Source organism: Petaurus breviceps, unplaced genomic scaffold (genome assembly GCF_028583685.1).
Source record: "Petaurus breviceps papuanus isolate PSGF00001 unplaced genomic scaffold, PetGlider_PUasm1.0 90702, whole genome shotgun sequence".
Taxonomy (NCBI): Eukaryota; Metazoa; Chordata; class Mammalia; order Diprotodontia; family Petauridae; genus Petaurus; species Petaurus breviceps.
Genome location: NW_027187317.1, coordinates 1,624,004 through 1,647,291, shown reverse-complemented (window position 1 = coordinate 1,647,291; position 23,288 = coordinate 1,624,004). Strand labels below are relative to the sequence as shown.

At 44.1% G+C, this 23,288-nt stretch overlaps 1 protein-coding gene across 1 annotated transcript; it reads left to right on the top strand.

Moving 5' to 3' along the window:
- Positions 1-1,404: 1,404 nt before the first annotated feature.
- HLX (H2.0 like homeobox) lies at positions 1,405-7,635 on the top strand. Its single transcript, XM_069065992.1, has 4 exons — positions 1,405-2,675; positions 3,470-3,649; positions 4,638-4,822; positions 6,697-7,635. The coding sequence occupies exons 1-4, from the start codon at positions 2,051-2,053 to the stop codon at positions 7,147-7,149; spliced, it is 1,443 nt and encodes a 480-aa protein (XP_068922093.1). The 5' UTR covers positions 1,405-2,050; the 3' UTR covers positions 7,150-7,635.
- The last annotated feature ends 15,653 nt before the right edge of the window (positions 7,636-23,288 follow it).

Genomic DNA, 23,288 nt, shown 5'->3' with positions numbered 1-23,288 from the left:
TTCCCGTGTGATGGAAATAACGTCTAGGTCTCTGGGTGGAGGAAGAAAGTAAGAAAAAATACAAAAAAACAGTTTTGAGGTTTAAGGGAAGGAGTAATAAATGACTGCTTCGCGGGCAGATTATTCTGTCAGAAAATAAAACATAGATTTACAGCATAGGAGGGATTAGAATGATCTGAAATTAATAGACAAAACCCAAAGCCTGACCCTGTGAAGGACATATCAGGCTTAACTACTCTCTTCGAGTTCTTTTTTTTTTTTTTTAAAAGACTTTTCTGTCTTTGTGGGAGAAAAAAATTTTGTCAAAAATTTCCTGTCGGAAGATGCTGGAAAGTCAATTAGTAGTAAATTAAAAAAAAAAACAAACAACCCAAGTATTTATTTATTACTGGAAAATAGAATCTTTTGAACGGTTCATTTGAGAGGTGAGGATTTTCTCATAACTCAACTTCGGAAGGATTTCACAAAACGAACTTGTAGAGTCGGGAGAAAGACCCCTCCATCCTACCCTGTACTCTAGAAACACAAATCCACCGTAACTAGATCTTTTCGGGTAATCTCTTTAGGTAATGTAGACGTGTATATTGTTTCTTTCGGGAAGTTGTCGGTGGAATGCAACCCAAGCATTAATCAATTCGAAGTATATCTGCTTCGGGGACTATGTGTCGGTGAGGCTGCGGATCCTTAAATCTATAGCAGAGGAGAGGAATAAGGGTATCTGGTTTGGGGAAATTTGAGAACTTTCAGAGCACAGTTTTTCGTAGTTAGGGTGAAGGATTTGGCTTTATCTCAGGGAGATATTTGTAGACATCCATCTTTGTTTGAAACCTCACTAGTTCAAGTTGTCACTGAGTGACAGCTCTGAATAGAACCCAATTTGCAGCCGCCCCGCCTCCTTGTTCTGGGGATATCTCCGAAAGCATAGAGGAGCGGGTAGGTTTAAATTCAGTGTATTTCAGCATCCTAGGAAAAGGCTTTGTTAATGAGGAAAAGAGAAGAGAGCTTTCCGGGGGGAAAGGCTAGCTATTTATAAGGCATGGTCTCTGTTTCTTGGAAGAAATTTCTGCTGAGGAAAAGAGGGAATGGATAAGGGAGGGAAAGAAGACAGGTTAGCGCGCCTAGCGGGTAATTATGCACTCTACTGGGAAGGCAGGGAATGTATGTCGCATTCCGAAATAGATCAAGAGATTCCCTACGAGATAGCTAGGAGGGGGAGCTAGGGGGCAGAATTTAGTCCTATTACCAAAACTTTCCTTCCTTCGGTTGTGGATGAAGGTATAGGGGTGCTTCTGGGCTAAGCCGGCCAGTGTTCCCCCTTTAGAAAAAAAGATACCAGCAGCAACTGGAGCAGACTCCAGAGGTTGCAGCCACTACTTTGGCGTGGTCTGGGCGTGCTCAACTCCTTTGGTAACTCCCCTTCTTCCTAATCCTCCCCTCCGGCCATTTCCCATTGGCTACGATTAACACCAATGAGCATCTAGATTGAAGTCCTACCCCAAAGCTGACTCAAGAGCTGCTGCCAAAACTTTGCTAGTTTTTAGAGAAGTTTTTTTTTTTTAAATTATAATTGTTACTGTTATTTTAAATTTAGCTGTTAGGGTTTAGTTGTTTGGGTTTTTCGTTTTTACATCCCTCTACTCCTTTTCTCTATACTCTTTTCGAGAGCTGTGTGTGTGTTGGAGGTGTGTGGGGGGGCAGTCCCCCTGCTACCGCCCCCGCCGACCCGCACCTCCCCACCTCCCAGCCGCCCCTCACTCTCCTTCGGCCAGCGGGGAGCGCGGCAGCGCAGAGCTGTCCTTAAAGTGGTGGAGAAGCAGTTGGGGGTAAGGAAAGTGAGTAGGACGGGAGCTCGGCCCTAGCCTCAGGCTTGCGAAGTTTCAGCGTCTTGCAGTCTTCACTCTTGGCTCCGAGGAGAAGCGAAAGCTATTCGTTTTTTGTCCTCCTTCCCTGGCCTCCAGTAGACAGCGCCACCACTGCACTCCACCCCTCCCCACCCCACTCAATCCCCGGCTGCCGGCGCTGTAGCGGAGGCAGCGGCCAGCAAGCGAGGATGTTCGCGGCGGGGCTGGCTCCATTCTACGCCTCCAACTTCAACCTTTGGTCTGCGGCTTACTGTTCCCCGGCCGGCGCAGCGGGCTGCTCCTTTCCCCTGGATCCAGCTGCCGTCAAGAAACCCTCCTTTTGCATTGCAGACATCCTGCACGCGGGTGTCGGGGAGCCGGGGGCAGCGGCCGAGAACCTCTCCGGGGGCTCTTCTACAGCCCTCACGGCTCACTTGGGCTCAGTTCACCCCCACGCTCCATTTCAAGCTGCCGCTGGATCACCCTTGCGACCCACTCCAGTCGTGGCGCCCTCCGAAGTCTCAGCTGCCTTCCCGCAGAGGCTGTCTCCACTCTCGGCAGCCTATCACCACCACCATCATCACCAGCAGCCACAGCAGCAGCAACAGCCACAGCAGCAACAGCAGCAGCAGCAGGCGCCGCCGCCGCCACCACCACCACCGCATAGACCTGGAGCCATCCAGCCCCAAGCCCCCGGGGCGAGGATGCTTTCGAACCCTCATCACCATAACGGCTCAACTCCAGCTCCCTCCAGCAAGGACCTCAAGTTTGGGATTGACCGAATATTGTCCGCGGAGTTCGATCCCAAAGTGAAGGAAGGCAACACTTTGAGAGGTACGTCCTTGATCCAGAAACCCCCGTTAGGCTTCTGCTTGACCCCTGATATTTCTGACAACCCCCCCCTCCCCATTTGACTGCAAATTTCCCCGTTTGTTTGTTTTTTAGAAGGAAGACTTTGGGGAAAGGAAGGATGGGGAAGGAAACCGATCTACTTTGCCATGGCATAGCTAAATTTAGGCTTAAACTTTGCCTTCCCTAAAAAAAAGTATTCTCCCACATTTTAAAAAACACACACTCACTACGGTTGCGTTTTCTATATGTTCTGGATATACTCATTCTATGTTCTCTGTTTACTCACCCACCTATCTGTAGCTAGAATTGCTCGTCTTTGAAAGATTTTTCTGTTCCTTTTTCTCTGTTCTCTAGTAAAATTCCCCTAGAGAGTATGCAAAAAAATGGATGGAACAGGTAAAAATTCTTAACTGCGAGCCTCTAGTTCAGGGTACAGAACGAAGGAAGGATTACCCCGTTTGTATAGACAGACACTTGACAGGTGACTTCCTTATGTAGTTTAAACTAAAATACTTTATACTTGTGTATTGCGTATGTACACACTGGTTTTTTTTTTTTTAATGTTTGTAGGTTTGGCTTCTTAAGGAGGGCGGGGAGGGGAGGGATGTAAAGGAGGGTCATGATTCCAAGATTCCCAGATAAACGTCCTCTCGTACTAATAATCTCTTAGAAAAGTAGGAGAAAAGAGAGGGAAGAATATAAAGTATCACGTCTTGATTCGAGAGTGTGGTTTTTTTTGGAGGTGTAATGGGCTCTCCTTGTTCCTGTGCATACAGATCTTACCTCCTTACTAACCACCGGCCGGCAAACTGGGCTTCACCTCTCCGCTTTGCAGCCTTCTGCGGGTCACTTCTTCGCGTCTCTAGATCCTATTAACGAGGCCTCTGGTATCCTGAGTCCCTTAAACTCAAACCCGAGAAGTTCAGTTCAGCACCAGTTTCAAGACACTTTTCCAGGTACAGAAATCTTGCTTATGGGAACCCCATTCCACGCTAAGAATCCAGGTCTTGTAGTCCCCTGGGGATGAGGTGACAACAACAAAACCCAACTGAACCAAGTCTCAAATATGAGGCTCTCTCTTCACTGCCCCCCCCAACACACACAGGCCCTTGAATCCAGGGAGCCCCATCAATGTTTTAAATTTTTTTGCATTGGTGGGTAGATAACAAATATAAAAGATCTAAAGTGAAAGGTTTCCCAATGAGTGATTGAAGAGCACCGTCACATTTCAAATGGCCTCTGACAGAGATATGGGGGTAGGGAGTACTGCGTTTGTGGGGCCAGGAAATGGGGAAAATATTTTCACTCTTGGTGTTTGAGTGTATCAGGTGGACGTAAAATATTTCAACACAACTATGATTGCAAATTGATTGTAAAATTATCAATAATCTTGTAGTAAAAGACCTAAAAGGGGGCACCTTTTTCAGAGAGAGAAGAAAGTGGAGACAAAGAGACAGAGAGAGGAGAGAGAGACAGAGACAGAGAGAAAAGGAGAAGAAGAAGAAAGAGAGAGAGAGAGACAGAGAGAGAGACAGAGAGACAGAGAGAGAGAGAGAGAGACAGAGAGAGAGAGAAACACACTTTTGCCCATACCATCCAGGGAGATGTAAATGCAGTTTTTTTCCTTTGAGTTTTTCAGATAGCTGCCTCAATTCTCCTTATCCATTGAGCTTATTTGTGTTGACAGAGTTGTAGTATTCGGTGTTTCAAACTTACTCAAGTAGAGACAGAACAGAGAATCTCTGAGTAGAATTCTCTGGGAAGCTCTACAATCTGTTAGAATACATACATTCGAACATATTGAACCTTCTTTGTCCGTGCACAAAACCTTCTTCATTACCTGGTGTATTTAGCAATAACCTGTCTTCTCTTCTTTTGTCTTTTCCCTTTTTCCCTTCTTGTTCACTTTCTCCCCATTCCCTTGCCTTCCTCCCAAACCCACAGGTCCCTATGCGGTTCTAACCAAGGACACTATGCCGCAAACATACAAGAGGAAGCGTTCTTGGTCTCGCGCGGTTTTCTCCAACCTGCAGAGGAAAGGTTTGGAGAAAAGGTTTGAGATTCAGAAGTATGTCACGAAGCCGGATAGGAAGCAGCTAGCCGCGATGCTGGGCCTGACGGATGCGCAAGTAAGATTCCTTAGCTGCTACTGCTATTTAACTTAGATTGTAAGTTCGAAGCAGGCAGGCCCTTCGAGGAAGGTTTTCCAAGCTTAAATTCTTGTTCTTTTTAGCGCCCTTCCTCCCCAGTCCCTTGCCTTTTGAATCAAAGGGGTCCTTCTTTCCTCTAGTTTTCACTATTTCAAGGTAGTGCTGTTCTGGAGGGTGTAAACACATTTTAAATGTACTCCCACCCCCTTTACTGGTGAAAAAAAAAATACTGAATTTCATGAGACTTTATTTAAACTCATATCTTGTTGCAAAAGAGCAGAGAGGATGGGTGGGGGCGGGGAAGAGAAAGAGGCAGGAGAAAAAAAAGGCCTTAGCCCAGCCCCAAAGATTTATGTCAATATACCCTGCCTGTTTATTTTGGCCAATAGAGGAAAGTACAACCAAGAAAGTCAATAGGCCGCGGGAGATAATAATTATGGACTCGGCTGAAGTGCAGTTCTCCGTAGGAGGCAGATTATTTTAAATGAGATAAAAATTCATAAGTCGAGAGATTTTTCCCCCCCTTCCTCCTTCCTCGGCCGCTGTTGCTGCTGGATTGTGAAATCCCTCGTTGTGGGGAAGTGAAACCCTCTTTTCAAACGGAATTATTTAGTTCAAATCCGGTCCCCACACCACTTCCCCCCGCAATTGGGCGAGGAGGACGCTGGTCGTGGACACGCCGAAGCCAGTCGAATTTTCTAACTCTGCGGTCTCTGAAGAAAGATTCGGTTTCCTGAACAGGGAGAAAACTGTTTCTTTCTTTTCGTAAAACACGCAAGGGCTTTTCAGCAGGTTTCATGCAGTTTTTTTTAAACCCCCAACACAAAAGGAAATCTATGAATACACTAGTTAGATTAAAACAGGCTGAGGAACCAAGAATTCAGGGGGCTTGAGATTTTAAAGGGGACTACAAAAAATCACCATAGTTCCCTCCCTTCTTAAATTGGCAAGAGAAGGGGAGAGAGGGAGGAGGAAGATTTTCTCTCTCCTAGTCCTTCCTTCTTCCCTTCCCAGCTCAGATAACGGTAACAAACCCAATCACCTCCTTCTCTTTCCCTTGTTCTTTCTTTCATTCTGACTGTCTATAATTCTGTCCCCGTCTCCTTCCCTCCCTCTCCCCCCCCCCCCCCCATATACCCCACTGGCCTGCCTTAGCCGTTTTCCACCAGCTGCGGATGTTATTTTTAAAAGTGAAGCTGGAACTTGTGTGAACGCTGTGTGTCCCCCAGGGGATCATATATATTTATATGGTTTCTCCTTCTTCACCCCTATTCCCTTCTTATTTTTCACGTTTTTTAATTCTAGCATTTTCTGAGCCCCAAGAAAAATTGGTTATCTTTGAATAATACAAGGTGTGTATGTGTGTGTGTGTGTGAGTATTCTTATCAAGCACTTAGCACCAACAGACCTAGCAACTGCACTAATTCTCAGTGCTTACTCAGCTAGTGGTGCTGCGAGTCTCTCTTTCCCCTACCCCACTCCCACCCCCAACTTGGTCTCCCTTTGGTCTAACTCTTCTCTCTCCTCTCGCCTTTTCTCTGCCCTCAAACTTCTTAATAGATTGGTACGTGTTGGGTATATATTTAAGTCTGTCCGTTAAAATAGGATATAACCTGAGGTGAGGAGAGATCTTAAAGGGGAACAGCAATCTGGGTCTGTGGGGGTGTCTTCCCCTCTATAATGAACTGAAAAACTCAGAGTTCCTGTCCCAGCAGAATTCAAGTGCTTGCAATCGAGGGCTTAACTGAGGGAAGGGACCAGAAAGAAAGCTGTTAGGTGTAATAAAGACCAACTTCCCTCACTGGGACGAGCTAAGTTGCACTGACAGCCTCTCATCCCTTGTTTTCCTGCAGGTCAAGGTGTGGTTCCAGAACAGGAGAATGAAGTGGCGCCACTCCAAGGAAGCTCAGGCCCAGAAGGACAAAGAGAAGGACCCAACTGAAAAGCAGGAGGGCGTTGCTCCGACTGCCGAATGCGAGAGGGAGGACCGGAGCCCCAGCCGGTCGGAAGGGGAGAGCGAAAGCAGCGATTCGGAGTCCCTGGACATGGTCCCCAGCGACACGGAAAGGACTGAGGGGACTGAGCAGCTCTTACACCAGACCAGCGTCATTAAGTCCTCTTCTTCTTCCTCTTCCACTTCCTCGTCCTCTTCCGCCAGCCCCAGCACCACGACCACCACCACGACTACCACGACGACCACCACTAGCCCCAGCAGCAGCAATAACAGCATGAACAGCAGCTGCAGTCCAGAGCTCCACTGCACAGCTAAGGAAAGCCCAGAGCCCGCTCCACTTGGCGGCCTATAGGCTGGTCTGGCAGCTAGACGGCTGGCAGAGGGGAGAGGTGCATGGCTGTGGAGGGTGGAGGGATCCTTTTTGTGAACTCCCTGGCATGTGCTCCTTTCTTGATAATTTATATCATGGACCAGGTATCACCAACAGGACCACAGTGGCCCAAGCAATGGCGGAGCCCCAGTTTGTACATATACTCTGCCTCCTTTGTGTGACTCTCACTATTCCGGGGCTTTCTCCTTATACCAAGAGGGACTCTCAGATACTGATTAATACTCCTCCGTCCAACATGATCCAACACTTACTCGGCCCAAACCTTTAATTTTTTTTGAGGGGGGGGGAGGAGGAGGGAGGCGGGAAGAAACAGTGTGAAATGTTTGACAACTGTCTCTACCCCCCTTCCCCCTAGTGGTCGCGTTGCTTTCTGTATTCTGGCCCAGGACTTGCTGCACTGGGAACGACTCAGTCCTGTAAATAAAAATGTTTATTACGGTTTGTAAAGCCAGTCTGGCTTAATGGCGAGCGGCAGCTCCCGGAATTCAGATGGGCTGCAGCTTGCGATCTAGGCCTTCCTTCACAGCCTATCAAGAGAGAGGAGCCGAGTTAGCCCAAAGCTTCTTAAACAGTAGTTTTTTGCGAAAGTAGTGTTTTGCGAAAAACAGACGGAGTACCCGAGAAACGCTGTTTTAAAGGTGTAGTGTAGTCACTAACAACCCCAAGGATAGAATAACCGCCTCACTTCCTTGCTCAAGGGGTCTGGACCATCGGAGTGATGATTCTCAGTGATATAGATCACATTTAACCTGTCTGGGCAAAGTTCCTTGCAGGCGGAGTAGGGAATCCTGGGAACTTGGGCAGGGTCGGTGTACGGAGAGAGAATGGACAACGTGCAGTCCCAAATGAGCTTTTAGTTGAGAAGCAGATAGACTTTCACTAAGAACTCTAACGAGTTTGTAGTTTGTACCAATTCCCCCTCCGGAAAGTTCCTTTGCCTGGAGTGTCCGGGGGTGCTATTAGGAGACTGTTAGCTCAGCTATTAGAGTGGATCAGGGTGTTAAGGCCCGGAGGATTCCAGGCAGGAGAATTTATATCTTTATGGCTGGTTCAGCCCGGCCCACTTCTACTTCTGGAGAACGCTAGGTCATTAGTGCCATTTACTAAGAACAACACGCCAATAAAAGAACGATAGAACTGGATGGAGATGTCAAGAGAGCTCTATTCCAGGAGTTCCTAAACCCGGGATCCATGAACACCCATGGGGTAAATAGATTTCAGGGCTCCCTGAACTTGGATGGGAAAAATAATTACATATATATTATCACTAACCACTAACTGAATTTTAACCTTTCCTTCAAATATTTTTAAACATTATCCTGAGAAGGGGTCCATAGGTTTTACCAAACTATCAAAGGGGTCCAGGACATAAAAAGATTTAGCATCCCTACTCTAGTCCACTGTGCTCATTTTATAGGTGGGGAAACTGAGGTGAAGCGACTTCCGAAAGGTCACACAGCTCCATAGTGTCAAAGCCTGAACTAGAACCTATATTCCTTGACTTCCACTACTGTACTCTTTTCACAACTCCGTAAGAGTCTGAGGAAGGTAATACATCCCACCTCCACCGCGAAAAAAACCCCTCGAATTTAGTTCTTATATTAGTGGGATCTCAGTGATAATACACGCAAGATTTTCTTGGAAGACAAAATATACCAAGTCATTCCTAATAGTTATAATAGCCTCAAGTGGTTCTGTTCTCATTGTCTACGGTGTAGGCCACTAATTGGAAGTTTAATCAGACCTAATAGAGAAAATTATGAAGAAACTGTCAAAAAAGAAGAACCAAGGGACAGGCGAGTAGGTCTATGTCTGTCTTGTCTGTCGTTCTATCTGTCTCTCACACTCCTAGGTTAAAAAAGAAAAACACCCAAACCACTATAATTTACCATGTTCTGAGCTGGGTGCAGAACACAGCGCGCCTTCAATGCTCCAAATTCCAGAGCCAATTTTTAAGAGGGTAGAAAAATCGAGAGCACGGGTGCTAGTAATCGAGAAACTGAGGCAATCACCTCGAAGAATTTGACTTCACCCACTGCGTTCCGCACTTAGTACTTACTTCTCCCGTTTCTGTGGCTACAGAACCGTGATCGAGAGAAGACAAAATCCTGGGGCTTCTTTTCTCCTGCAAGTAGCTCTGGTTCTTTCGTTCGAAGAAGTCAAGGTTTGTTATATCACTGCTCAAACCTTCAGTTTCCTCTCTCTCACGTTTTTCCCCCCCAAGCTTGATCAGTTTGCTTCAGTAGAGTAACACGGTTCAACATTGGGTTGGCAACTGTTTCACTCACCCCTTTGAGACCAGTTCTTTTAAATCACAGATTTTTACGATAGGGACCCTCTGAGGAGGAGCTGAGAAAAGGAGACAGAGACCATGGTGGCAGGTTGGGGAAGAGATAGGTAAAAATAAAATGCTCCCAGAGTGTCTTACAGATTAGATAGGAATAAAAGTCATTTTTTAAACCGCCCTCAAGGGCCATATAAGTGCGATTGATCGGGAATACACTGTGCAATGAGCTCAGTGCAAATAAACTTCATTGCCCTTCGAGGGCTTCAGTGAAGGCCTTTAACTACCTACCGGAGTACTGGAGACAAGTCTGGGGTCGTCTAACTGTGGTAACATTTATAATGATAACTACTGCCATTTTATTCCCCCGCCCCAACTGCTTGCTATTAATATCTGAAAATTAATAACAGTAGCAGCCCTTTGCCCGAGGGCACTTTGCAGTTTTGTAAATCACGTTCAACTATCCTCCACAGCTGAAAGTCGTCTGTAAGAGCCCTAAAAATGTCCCCAAGGTAAAAAAGAGTAACTTAGTCTCTGGTTTGTGAGGACTTCGACCTGCTCCTCCAAAGGGAATCTGTGCTTAGGTCAGGCACCCCAGAAAATGAAGCCCCAGCCTCAGTTTTCATCCCTGCCCTCCCTCCCTGAAGAGTTCACTTTGACTGTCAGGAGTTCGAGTCATTGTATTTTGCTTTCTGATTGAATCTTGAGAAGATGCAGCTCAGTTCTTTGGGTAGACCCCCGAGCTCCCTGGAAGAGAAAGGGTGACGTTTTCGAGAGCAGGCTGTTGGCTCCGGCTCCCGGGACCGAGCCCGGAGCTTCAACAGTCTCCAGAAAACTAATCTGCCAGGAGATTTACCACCAGGGGCTTAGCCATCCTTCTTCCATACCCCTTCTTTTCACATTGGAAACAGAAGTAGAGTTTCAGCGGGTTATTTTTGGCGGAATGGGGGAAGGACGGGAGGCAGAAAAAGACAAGTCTGCGTCTTCAAAATTTACATATTTAAATTTAATAACTTAAAATAAAAAGTCCAGGGTGGTGTAGTGAAAAAGAACCCTGCCCGGGGTGGGAGTGAGGAGACCTGGGTTCTAGTCCAGATTTGTCACCAACTTGCTGTGTGGCCTTGGGAAATTCACTTTCCTTCTCTGGACCCCAGTTTTCCCATCAGTAAGATGAGGAGATTGGACTAGGAAAGCTCTGAAATCCCTTCCAACTCTAAATCCTGTGATTTTTTTTAATGGTTTTAAGGTTTAACTCGAACCAAATAAATTCAAATCTGTTACCCGAGTCAAAGATCTCAGGGCCAGGAGAGGGGTTGGTCGGCAGAGACTTGGGATGGGGGAGGATTAGATAGGAAAACCTGCCTTTCATACCTGAACAGGACACTAGTCCTCTCCCCTGCCTGTTCTCTGGGAAGGCTAGTGGTAGTAAACATAACACAACCTTTCAAACAGATATTTGCTTGATGAATAATGCTGATTTAGTGATTAACACTGATATTTCTAATAAAAGAAACAGAATGGAGAATGTCTGCAATCAAAGGGACTCCTCCATCAGCCAACAAGGAGGAACGCATCTGTGTGGAATGTGTCCTCCCAACTTTATTCCTAAACAAAAAATGGAGGCAAGATGTATGCCTTTATATATTAAGTCAGCCCTGGGCTCCGGCTTTAGCAGCCTGAAGCTGCCTAGATCTGCCTAGAATAGGATGGGTAAGTAAAGGACGAAGCTCGAAGAATTCCCTCTTCCTAGCAGAGAAATTGACTTTTCTTCTCTCTCCCTTCACTTAATCCAGGACTCGATAATCTCTCTCTGTCTCTGTCTCTGTCTCTGTCTCTGTCTCTGTCTCTGTCTCTGTCTCTCTCTCTCTCTCTCTCTCTCTCTCTCTCTCTCTCTCTCTGTCTCTCTCTCTCTGTCTCTGTCTCTGTCTCTCTCTGTCTCTCTCTCTGTCTCTCTCTAGTCTCCTTCCTTCTCTTCTTCCTCTCTCCCTCCCTCTCTTTGGTTCTTTCTTTCTTAAAAAGAAACAATACAAAAAATTATACATTTCTTAGATAGAATTTCCTCCTCCCCCATACATATCTCTTCAGCTGGGACAGGAAAAAGAGCAGCATCGACACACAAAAAGCTGTGTAGAATTTATCCGGGTCTTTAAAGGACTCTTCCTTCCTCAAAATCTGCACTTCATTGTCTACACACTCAAAGTGAATGGAGAGTCTAGACAAAGGATCTAATCCCGTTATGGAGGAAACGAACTTTTACAATTCCATTGATCGGCTTTGTATATTTTACATTCTAGACCCAAACTGTCGTTTTGTCCTGACCTTTGCAGTCTCTGTACCTTTGCGTCACGCCTAGAATGCCTTCTTCACCTTCCGCTTCTCCCTTCCATCTATGAAAGTTCTTTTTCTCAAAATCCTTTTCGGGTTCCTCCTCCTCCATGAAGACTTCCTTGGCTGCCACACTCTGACTACAGAAATAGACTTTATCTCATCAAAATTCTCATTAGGTTTCCTGGATTTCTTTGCTCCAACCTCACTTTCCTTGAGAAACTCTTTGCATCCCTTGCACCACATAATGAAAGAGGGGCTGGGTTTGCAGTTGGGGGACATAGGTTCAAATCCCTAGGAACTGTGGGATATAACATTTTCCAGTTTGATTTTAATTATCTATAAAATAGGGTTAACATTTGTAGTACCTGTCTCGGAGGCTGCTTTGAGGCTCAAATAGGATAAAGTGTGAAAAATAAATAACACATTATTTATCTTTTTAAGGATCACTGACTTTGATTTGAATTGATCAGAGCCAAGGAAAAGCATTAGTATGTCTTAGTTAAGGTTTTCCTAGTTAAGGACATTTCAGCCTCCTTTTTCTATTATTTACTTTTTTATGTTATTGAACTTTAGTTGTAAAAAACAAACAAGAAGCCACAACATAATAAATACTTAATTGCCATGGCAAGCGAATTTTTGGCATTGAAAAGATATGCTTTCGTAAAATTTAATATAAAAGCCTCTCCATCCCCACCCTTTTTTGTTTCCCAGAGAACTGCTTCCCCCCAGCCCCATTTGTGGCCTTTATTCCCAGGAATCACCCAGATATGCTCCCCATCATTAGTCAAATGCTCTTCTCTTCACTTCCCTTTTGTTTGCTTGCAAAGGCTCATCCTCTGATGCGGCTCAGATTGTTGGTTTGAGCCCCAGTACCAATTTTCTGGCTCTGTCTTCATTGATCACATGTACTAGGACTGCCAGGAGAGCAGATTTCATTTGTTCAATGCTTTTCCTGCAAAGCAAACCATGCTTAACCAATTCTAGGAAAGTGACTGTCTAGCCTATTTATTTACAGAGATTAGAAACACCATACTTATCTCCTCCTAAATTCTCTCCTTCATCCCCCCCCCCAATAGTAGCCCTGTCCCCAACTGGGAGTACCGAGGAGGATCAGGACTGGGAAAGAATATTTCGTTTTTTGACATGAGGACTGAGTTCTCAGTTGCAGCTCTGTGGGACTCCTCACGGACCTAGCCTGAAAAGTCTCTCTCCCTTCTCCAGGTAAAAAAGTATTTATTTAAGCAGTTTTTAAAAAATCACAATCATTGTGATAAAAGTATATTTTTCATCTTTTGATAAAAGTAAAGGAAATTATCTTAGGAACCCATGTAATTTTCTGAAAGTAGCTCTTGTGGTCCCCAGGGTTTGCAAAGCTGAACCCAATATAAGTGGAACCTCACATAAGCTAGACCTTGAAACCCTCCACTAGCTCTAGAATCTGGGCTTCTTCCAGACCTCTAACCACAGCCCCTGTTCTTTCATCGCTAGTTCTTTGGCAGCAAAGCTGAAGAAAGGGTTCTCAAGGCAGCCGAACGTCTGCCAGCAGATGGGGTTGGGCTTGAAGATGCTGGTCCACCGGCCAGCGAAGGGGGACCTCCGTGCAGAAGACAGTCCAAGAAATAATGATAGCATTCAAGTCACCACAAAGCACCGCCACATCCATGATCTCATCTAAGCCTTACCACAACCTTTTGAGGTAAGTGGAGCGTGGATCATAGCATTTAGAACCCGACCCGACTTCAGAGATCATCTAGTCTGACCTCTCCCACCACCTTAAATGAAAGGTGAGGATTAGGAAACTCTCCCATTTTACAGTCTAGGAAACGGAGGCTGAGCGAGGTGGAGACTGTCCCAAGTCCACAGAACAAGAAAGTCACGAACAAGGTTTCAAACTTCATCTCTTGACATGGTCCTGGGCGCTTTCTATTATACAGCTCTTTCTCGTTAGTGATTTGGTAAAAAGATTAAAAAAATAAAGGAAAGAGACGGGACAGGACTTTGCCTTTAAATAAATCGGAAAGGAGTAGGAAGGCATTAACTAGCTAATATCGACTCTCCCTCCTTTCTTCCCTCCCCCCCCCCCTCTTTCTCTCTCCTTCCTCTCCCCTCTCCCTCAGTCACTTGGGCCTCTCACTTTCTAGGGAAGGTGGAAGCACGCTGAGTTAGTCAGTTTCACCAAGGAATCAAGATGGGCATAGATAGATGGGTGCTGCGAAAGTTCGTAGTCCTGAGTAGGTGGCTGTAAGGGAATGGCACCTTTCTCTTTGGGACTCAGCACTTAGACCAATTAGTCTTCAGGGTCGGCCCGAGTGTTGTACTCACCTTGCCCCAAAAGGAAGGCAAGGGCTTCTCCGGATGATTTAGTGATCTGGTCTTCATTGCTTCACTTTACCTCGAAGTTTGGGTACATCGAATTGGATACGTGTCACTCTTATTTACATAGGCTTTGGGGAGGGAGGGAGATCTAGCGGATAATGGAACAAGTGCCGCCAACATTCTCTCAGGGAGCCTATATTCCCACTTCTCCCCCCTCTCTCGGTCTGGAGGTTTTTTTTTTTTTTTTTTTGTCTTGTATGATGTGTAGACACCCAAATAACTACAGAGTTTCATTCTCCTTTTAAGAAACAAACAAAAACTCTTGGATTTACCTTTGTTTGATATGAATATGTTGGTTTTGCCTTAAAGCCAAGAATAAACATGTTTTACGTTTCTTTCCCACCTCCATGCCTTTGCTCAAGCTGTATCCAGGTTTGAAATTCGTATTCTTCTCCTCCCCATTACTCTCTTCCTGTTTAAATTTCTCCCTTCCCTCAAAGGCTAGTTCAGGGGCCATCTCCTCCATAAAGCCTTCCTTGGTTCTCCCTTAGTTACAAGTGATCCTCCTCAAGTCTCGTAGGCGGTTATGTCGTATTAAAATTTATAGTTATCTGTATCTTGCATACAGTCTCTGCTCTCACTTCCCCTAACTCCTCGAGGTAAGATTTTTCATCTTTGTACCTCCCAAAAGGCTAGTGTAAAAAGGGCGATTAATAAACAGTCGAACTGAATTTAAAGCAAACGTCTATACCCAAGGGACGTGCAAACCAGAAGTTCAGAACACCGTATGTTTGTATACACATACAAACACACTCACTCACTCACTCACGCGCTTCTTGCTCACGTCCCTCCACCTCGAGGTTACGCCCCGGGACTGGCTGGCGTCCATAAGACAAATTGCCTTCCCTTAAATGCTAGCTTTTGCCACAATCTCTCCTTACATTCATGGCTATTAAAAGAGTCAGGCTATTCTCCCCACCCCTGTTCATTGCCATTGCACGCTCATCAGAAATAATGGCTGTTTACACAGAATCTTTATTCACGTTTTTAAATAAACAACCACGGATTTAAAAGACCTAGGAGCCCCAGCTCGGATTCCTGGACTGGCCTTTGGTACTAGAACTTTAACCTGCTTACCTCTTCCAGGGAGCTCTGAAAATGATAAAGCATTAGAGTTCGAAGGAGCCTTAGAAATAGCTAGCTTCAAGCATTTTACATAATAGAGAACTGTAACCCAGAGAATGAAGGATTTGTCCAAAGTCACACAGCAAATAAATAGATTACTTGGCAGGAACTCAGCTGCCTCTTCCCTTTCCATATCCATTGCTTTTTTCCTCTACACCAATTAATGTCTCATATCATCAGCACCCTATAACCACCTTTCCCCTGCCTTTACTCTTCTCGAAGAAGCCAGTAAGTATTTTGACCTGCCAGGTCCCACTCCGTCAACAATTACTATGTTGAGAAAAAGTAAGATTTCTAGGTTGTTCAGTGACGATGGTCAGAAAGAAGTCTCCAGAAGTGCTCCAATTCCATTTCTTCATCTGTGAGATAGCAATACTAGCAGATAAGATAATCTACCTTCCCCTACAAGCCAAAGATTCCTTTGCCTGATCACGTGTACAACGCTTTTATAAATAGCAACTATTGTCCTAAGTCTGTGAGCTATTATTCTCTGGCTTTTCAGAGGCAATCGGTAAGGGAGGATTCACTGTGACTTTGAAGGTTTCCCACCTCTCCAGCTTGTCTTAGTATAGTGTCCTAGTTTTCAAGGAATTTTCCAGGGTTCTAGCTGGAGGGAGAGAAGAAGGGGAAAGTAAAGGGATCTTGGTGTAGAGGAAGGTAACCTGAAAGGACCACTGGACACTTTCCCCGTGGCCTAGTGGTGGTAGGAGGAAGACCTGCATTTGGGGGGGAAGAAAAAAGAGGAGATACAGTTACCCAGTTATCTGCTCAGCTGCCAGTACTGAATTTATCTCATCTGCTTTCACAGTATGGCTCGTTTACCTTACCGGACTGATGACTTGGACCCTCCCTCTTATAGGCCAGTCCAACTGGTTTACATACTCTTTCCACCATTGACACATCCCATATCTGACCTCAATGCCTTTGCACAGACTGCCTTGTCTCTCTCTACAAATGCTCTCCTTACTAATATTAGACTCTGGGAGCCCTGGTTTCCCTTTTAGGCTCAGTTCAGTCAATTCATTTCCTAATTATTTCAGCATTTGTTTAATTTCTGTGTAGATCACCTTGTTTATACACATGTGTGAATGTATATATACATAGATGCATATACTATCCATGTATGTGGTGTATGGTTCCCCCCTCCCCCATAATAGCTAGTATTTATATAGCATTTTAAGGTATGCAAAATACTTTGCAAAATTATATCATTTGAACCTCACAATAACATTGGGAACTTGGTGCTATTATTATTCCCAGGTTAAAGATGAGGAAACAGATGCAGAGAGAGGTTAAATGACTTGCTCAGGGTTACACAGCTGAGGTCAGATTTAAACTCAAATCTTATTGACTCCATGTCTAATCCTCTAAGTGACTTGATGGAAGGGGAGGAGGAGCTGTTTCATTTTTGATATTCTATTCCCAATGCCTACCACAGTACCTAACACACAGTAGGTGCTTAATAAATTCTTGTTGAATGGAATTGCTTTATGACTAGTTATCTATTCACATTTTCCCTCAGTCCTGCCTTTCAAGATTCTGGTGAGGTTTTTCCAAGTATTTCAACAGCATCCCACATCCTACTCACCCTCAGATCTCCTTATTCCTAAATGTTATAGATGGCTGCTTACTGATCCAACATATCAGTTTCAAATGGCAATAGCTGTTGGTCTGGGAGCAATAAATAGGAAAAGGATTTTGCAGGATCAAAAATCAGCCCGAAGAATTTAAACTGGGACTGGGCAATCTGATTCCTCCACTGGAGTCCCCTATCTCCCTGGCATCTATCCTCTTAGTGAGGCCATATAATGCCAGACAAAATATAATTGTTTAGTGACTCATTTATTTAACTTAACACACATATTAAGTACTTTTAGTCAGGAATTATTCTAAGATCTTAGAGATACAAAAACGAGACACCGACTTCAAGAAACTGGTAACCTAACAGGAGAAGTTAGGACTTGCAAAGGAGAGAGGCAAAAGAGGGAGGGAGAGGGAGGAGGGATGAAGAGAGAAAAAGAGAGAAAGAGGAAGGAGGGAGGGAGGGGGAGAGAGAGAGAGAGAGAGAGAGAGAGAGAGAGAAAACAAAGAAAATTTGAGGAGAGATATTGGGAAATCTATGTGAGCTGGGCAAAGACTTGCAATCAATGAATCAACAAACATTTATTAAGCAATGTGCCCTGCATAGTACCTCACTGGAGATAAAAAAAAAAAAAACAAAAGCAAAAAGTCCTTGCCTTCAAGGAATTGACAAACTAATGGGTGAGAGACAATATTCATGTAAATAGTTAAGGACAAGACATATGTAGAATAGAATGAGGGTAACCTTAAAGGGAAGGTACAGTGTGGTTTAACTGAAGGTTACACTGGGAGGACTGGATATGAGAAAATCTGGGTCTCAGTTCTGTTTCTGACACTTAATCTCTTTGAGATTATGTGTAAATCACCAAGCCTCTGTTTTATCACCTGTAAATAACATTAATAATATTAATAATGATGGCACAAATAGTAACATTAACTAGTGTTGCATTATATAGCACTTTAGGACTTGAAGAGTGCATATATATTTTATTTTATCCTCACAACGGAGCTGGAAAGTAGGTGCAATTTACTCCCACTTTACAGAAGAGGAAATGGAGGCCAAGAGAAGTTAAGTGACTTGCTCAGGGTCACTTAGCTAAGTAACTGTCTGAGGAAGATCTTTCAGATTTTAAATCTACAATTCTATTCACTGAACCACCCGGTTGTATAACGTATGTGTTTTTCTTCCCCCCTTTCTCTCACTACCTACATCACAGAGTCGTGAGAAAAGCGTCTTGTAAAACAGCTTGTGTGCATGTATTGGGACCTATGATTTCAATTGTTTTGGGAGTTTCTTATAATGAACTTCTACCAATCCAAATCAGCAACTTCTCTGCAATTTAGTTTTAGAGCTATTGTCTGGGGGCAAGAAGACGTGGAGATTCTAAGTTACACGCTAGGGTCTCGGATCACATACTCGAGGTGTGTGAGAAGGTGATGTTGAGGCGGTATCTTTCTGCCTGTGTGACCAGCCCTCTAAACACATCCTCTCTCTCCTATAAATATTAGCTGTTATTATTGCAAACTGTTTTTTGTTTGTTTGTTTGTTTTTCCCGGGAGAGGCTCTCGAAGAAGCCCGGAGTCCTTCTCTGAGAACAAGTTCACTTAACTGATGCCCCATTTATCTCAGTTATCCCTGAAGTTCCCGTGTTTGCGTATCTTCACCCTCGTTTCTCTTTTCCACCCCCCCCCCCCCTTCTCCCTTCCCTCTCCCCCTCTGGCCCCGTCTATTCCCGCCCCCTCTCCCCCCAGCGCTTCATTTCCCTCCCAGGACTCGATTGTACAGACAAACCATTTCACTTCCCTTTTCCTCTGCCTTGTCTCCCACCCGAAACTCATCGGTTCACCCAAAATCCGGATGTGCAGCCTTGGCTCCGGGGAGGTCCATTAAGTGGTTATTGATGTGAGAAGTTTTCTTGGGAGGACTCTTGGGTTGAAAGGGGGTGGGGAATTCCGGTTACAGAGTTTGCAGGTCTGATTTGCACCACCTGGTTGAAATCAGAGCCCTGGGCTGCTTCATTAATGGGTTTAGCCTTTGCTAATTGGTGTTTTAGGAGATGGGCCAAATTATGCTCTGGGGCTGTCAAATTATTTAGCTTGGCTTTTCTCTTTTTCCGGTGACACTTGCCATTTGGGAATAGTCAGTGAATGCAGGGTGCAGCCTGAAAAGCTAACCCAAACTTACACATCTAACCCTTCTGCCTCTGCTGCCCCTTTGTATGCTTGATTCTTCTTAGCGCCTTCCATGTAATTTACAAAGCTGTTTTTATACACTTTAGACTAAGATCCACTGAGCCTCAGGACACAGTTACTTGCCTTCTTCCGTGTGACCAGATTTCCTCCCCTGAAATTCCAATCTTTAGTAATAGATTAATCTAGATTTCTAACAAGATAGAATGGAAAGAGCACCTGGTACCCCTGAGTCTAAGCCCCAGCTCCACCATTTACAACTGTGTGAGCTAAGCCTCCTTTAGCCTCTCTTTCATCAGCAGCAAGCATGCCCAAACTCCCTAATAACTCTCTTGTGAGGACCAAATGAGAAAATATAAATCCTGAAGCTTTGAAAAACTGTGTTGTTGTCATGTTGTTTTAGTCCAATCTGACTCTTTGTGACACTATTTGGGGTATTCTTGGCAAAGATACCAGAATGGTTTGCCATTCCTTCTTCAGCTCATTTTACAGATGAAGAAACTGAGGCAAACAGGGCTAAGTGATGTGCCCAAAGTCATGAAGCTAGTAAGTGTCTGAGGCCAAATTTGAACTCAAGAAGAGGAGTCTTCTTGACTTCAGGCTCAGTGCTCCATCCACTCTGCCACCTAACTGCCCCTCTGAACAACATTATGTTTGCTATTAAATATACCCACCCTCTCCATCATTTGTATTTCCCCTCTTCACCTCTAGTAGGGAGGGAGAACCTCAGTCTACTAAACTCTGGGGCACTTAATAAATACCTGTTTCCCAGTGGCCCTAGACAGACATTCTAGATGAGACTGAGGGTGAAGGAATTGGCTAGAGTTAAACTGTTCTTGAGAAAATGCAAGAAAGCCAGATGGATGGAGGGGAACCTTTCATCAGCAGCTGCTTATTGAGTGATTCTCTATACTCATGTTTGTATTAAATTCTGGCTAGTTTAGATGAAGAAAAGGGTCAAGAAATGGTTACTACCCTCTGGTAGCATACATTACAATTGAAATTATAGAACTCCAGAATCTTAGAGATGAAAGGGTCTTTTCTTTGGCAGTCATGTATTCCAACTTCCTACCCCATGGAGAAATCGTCTCCTGACAGATGTTCATCTAGCCTCTGCTCAACACCTCCAGTGACCAGACTTCCACACTTAACAAGGCCATCCATTCTGGCTTTGAATGGTGGTAATTCTTAAATTGTTCTTTTTTACCCAGCCAAAATCTGTTTTCCTGTAACTTCCTCTCCTCATTTCATGTTTTTACATCAACTGTTCCCTCTACCTGGAATATACTTCCATCCCACTTCTACCTCTTGAAATCCCTGGTTGCCTTCAGCACTCAGCACAAATGCTATCTTATGTGAGTTCTCCTTCAGCTCTAGGTGATCCTTGTATCTGTGTTTCATGTATTTTTACATACTTTAAACACACACACACAGAGGTTATCCCCCATTCAGATGGAAGCTCTTTGAGGGAAGGTTGAACACTTTTGCTTTTGTCTTGCACAAAACCTTTCCCAGTGCCTGGCATATAGTAGGCTCTTAATAAATGCTACATGTGCTGCACAAAATAAATCCCTTTTACATACTCAGAAGTTAGTTCCCACCAATTCTTTCTCTTCCAGGATAATCATATTCTGGGTTGTCTCATCTCAACCTTTTGCTATTTTCCAGACTTGAACATCCTATATATCATTGGTCCAACTTATTAATATTCGCCTTTAAAAATCATCCCCCATGACAAACATTTATTGATTCCCTACTGTACTCAAGGAGATAAATTCTGCTAACAGTTGTTTGTCTTCTACTCTTCTCTGGCACTTAGCATGTGCTCTTCTATGTTGCTATTTATATGTTTAGGAGTGTGTCTTGCCTCCCCAAGTAGAACATGAGTTCTTCCAGGGAGCTTTGTACTGCAGTATCCTAGGCATAGCAAGTGAATTGAAGGGACATTGTTTTTGTTGGTGGTGTTGGATTTCAAGGAATGATGAGTTGAATTCATAATTTGAAAAATTTTAGTTTGGGAGGGAAGCACTGGACCTTGGAGATTTGAAGAAGGTACTTTTCTTTTTTTAGAAGAGATTGGGGAAAGGTGAGAGAAATGTGAATGTCAGTGCATCACACAGACACTTAGTGCCCCATTTATGAGATGTCCTGGGCTGTGTTGCATCTAAGAGAATGCACAAGTTCAGTTGATCTGAGTTTGCTGGAACCTCCCTATAACCTTTCTCTGGAGTCAAGGTGTCTATAACTTATAAAGAAGGTTCTTTGTGTACTTCAGCTATAATACTTTCCTAAAGTGGTTCTTTATGAACTTCATTTCCATTTCAAAGTTTCCAATTTTATTTGAATTTCCATTCTATGGAAAGTAGCTTTACAATAAAGGTCCAATGAGTTGTGACACTATCTATGACTTCCAACTACAGATTTACTATATTTCGTGAGAACAGAGACACTGAAGAGAATCTTAAAAAATCAGTGCTTTTCTTGGGCATCAGATTATATGTAGCTATTAGAAAGAGGAGGTTTATAGGCAGTATCTGTGGCTCTGACACAGAGCTAGCTGCCCCTTATCTGGAAAAGAACAGCCTTTGAAGTCAGAGGACCTTAGTTCAAATCTTGCCTCTGGCCCTTAATACCTGTGTGACAAGTTATTATAGCTAACTATAGTTATACACAAGTTAATTCTCCTCCTTGGGGCTCAATTTCCTCAACTGAGCAGTGAGTTTTCCTTCAGCTCTAGGTCTATGATCCTAATTTAAAGCTTAAAAAAAAAAAGCGGAACACACATTCATGCCCAGGGAATTGTTCAAGTTTTTTCTATCTAGTTCTTCACAGAAATAGAGAGGAGAACAACTTACAAGGGTCTGCACCTAGGTGCCAAGCCTTGGTTCCTCTATATGTAGCTCTTTAGAACCCCATATACTCCATGAACCCTAGAGTCCAATATTACATCACTCACCCCATTCTTTACTCTCAGAACCATGGGAAAAACATGAAAGACATTAAGTTTACTCTTTCCACCACCCCATGCATCCCTTATCATGGGATCTGGCTAATTCCCTGGCTTGGAGAATGACTGGCAGGAAAGCAAATTTATCATTGCCTAGCCATACCTAAATTCCATAGTTACTCTATTGCCCCAGGCATAGTGCTAACTAAGGAATTACAGGTAATGTGAGGAATAAACCCGAGATCACATTATTTCAGATGCCCAAAGTTATCCTTATTGTTTTATCCTTCATTTTTGAAGAGGACCAATGATGTCAAGGACTGATGTCTTGACTTGTGTTTGATCCAATTAAAGTGAGGCAGAGTTGCACAAAGTCACTAGCCTCATTCTGTCTTCCAGAATCATCAGAAGTCCAGTGGCATGACAAAAGTTAGGACTACTGGTGATTGTCTGGGATGCAGTGGATGGCCTTGGCATCTTTGATGTCTGACCAAACTCTAAGCACTCCACAATACCTGCTTCAGTTGTCTTCATGGCCTTTCACTTTCCCATTAGTGTTGGATTCCCTTTTTCCACCCCTCTTTTTCTGGAATTTCCAGTTGATTATAGTAAAGCATTAAGACCATATCTCCCAGTCCTGTACAGAGATGATAACTGAAGTCATCAAAGACAATCATGGGAGGCTTTGGTGGCTGCCAGTGAGGAGTCTGCCAGATTGGGGTGTAAAGTAGAAAGAAGAGGAATGGGGACTTCAACTCTGATGGGAGAAAGTCTGCCTCTTTAAGTCACTTGTACTGAATACATTAAGGGATCAAAAAGGTTATCTTTTCCACAGAAATTTCTGGATCACATGTCTGGGTTCCTTTTAGGTGGCTTGACTCTGCTAGGAGCTTAGCTGAAGAGGGATCTATCTCGGTGGAGACAGGACCAGAGGGATTCCTTCTGTGTTCCACTCCTCTCGGCCCAAGGGTAGCAAAGGGGAGCATTTTCTTCTTCTATTCCTTTCCTATGGATGTTTCTTCAATTCATATTGTTTTCTATCCTTAGTTCTCAAGTGTCAGCCTGGGTTAGAGTATGGATTTTGCCTGTTACCTCTACCTGCATGACAGTTTCCTTAATTCAACACAGTTTTAGGCTCTGTGGATACAAAGGTATAGAATAGACAATAATTCCTGCTTTGCTTACCTCACATTTTTGCTCTAATGAGTAGAATGTAAACTCCTTCCAGGCAGGGACTATTTCTTTTTTGTCTGTGTAGCCTGTATCCAA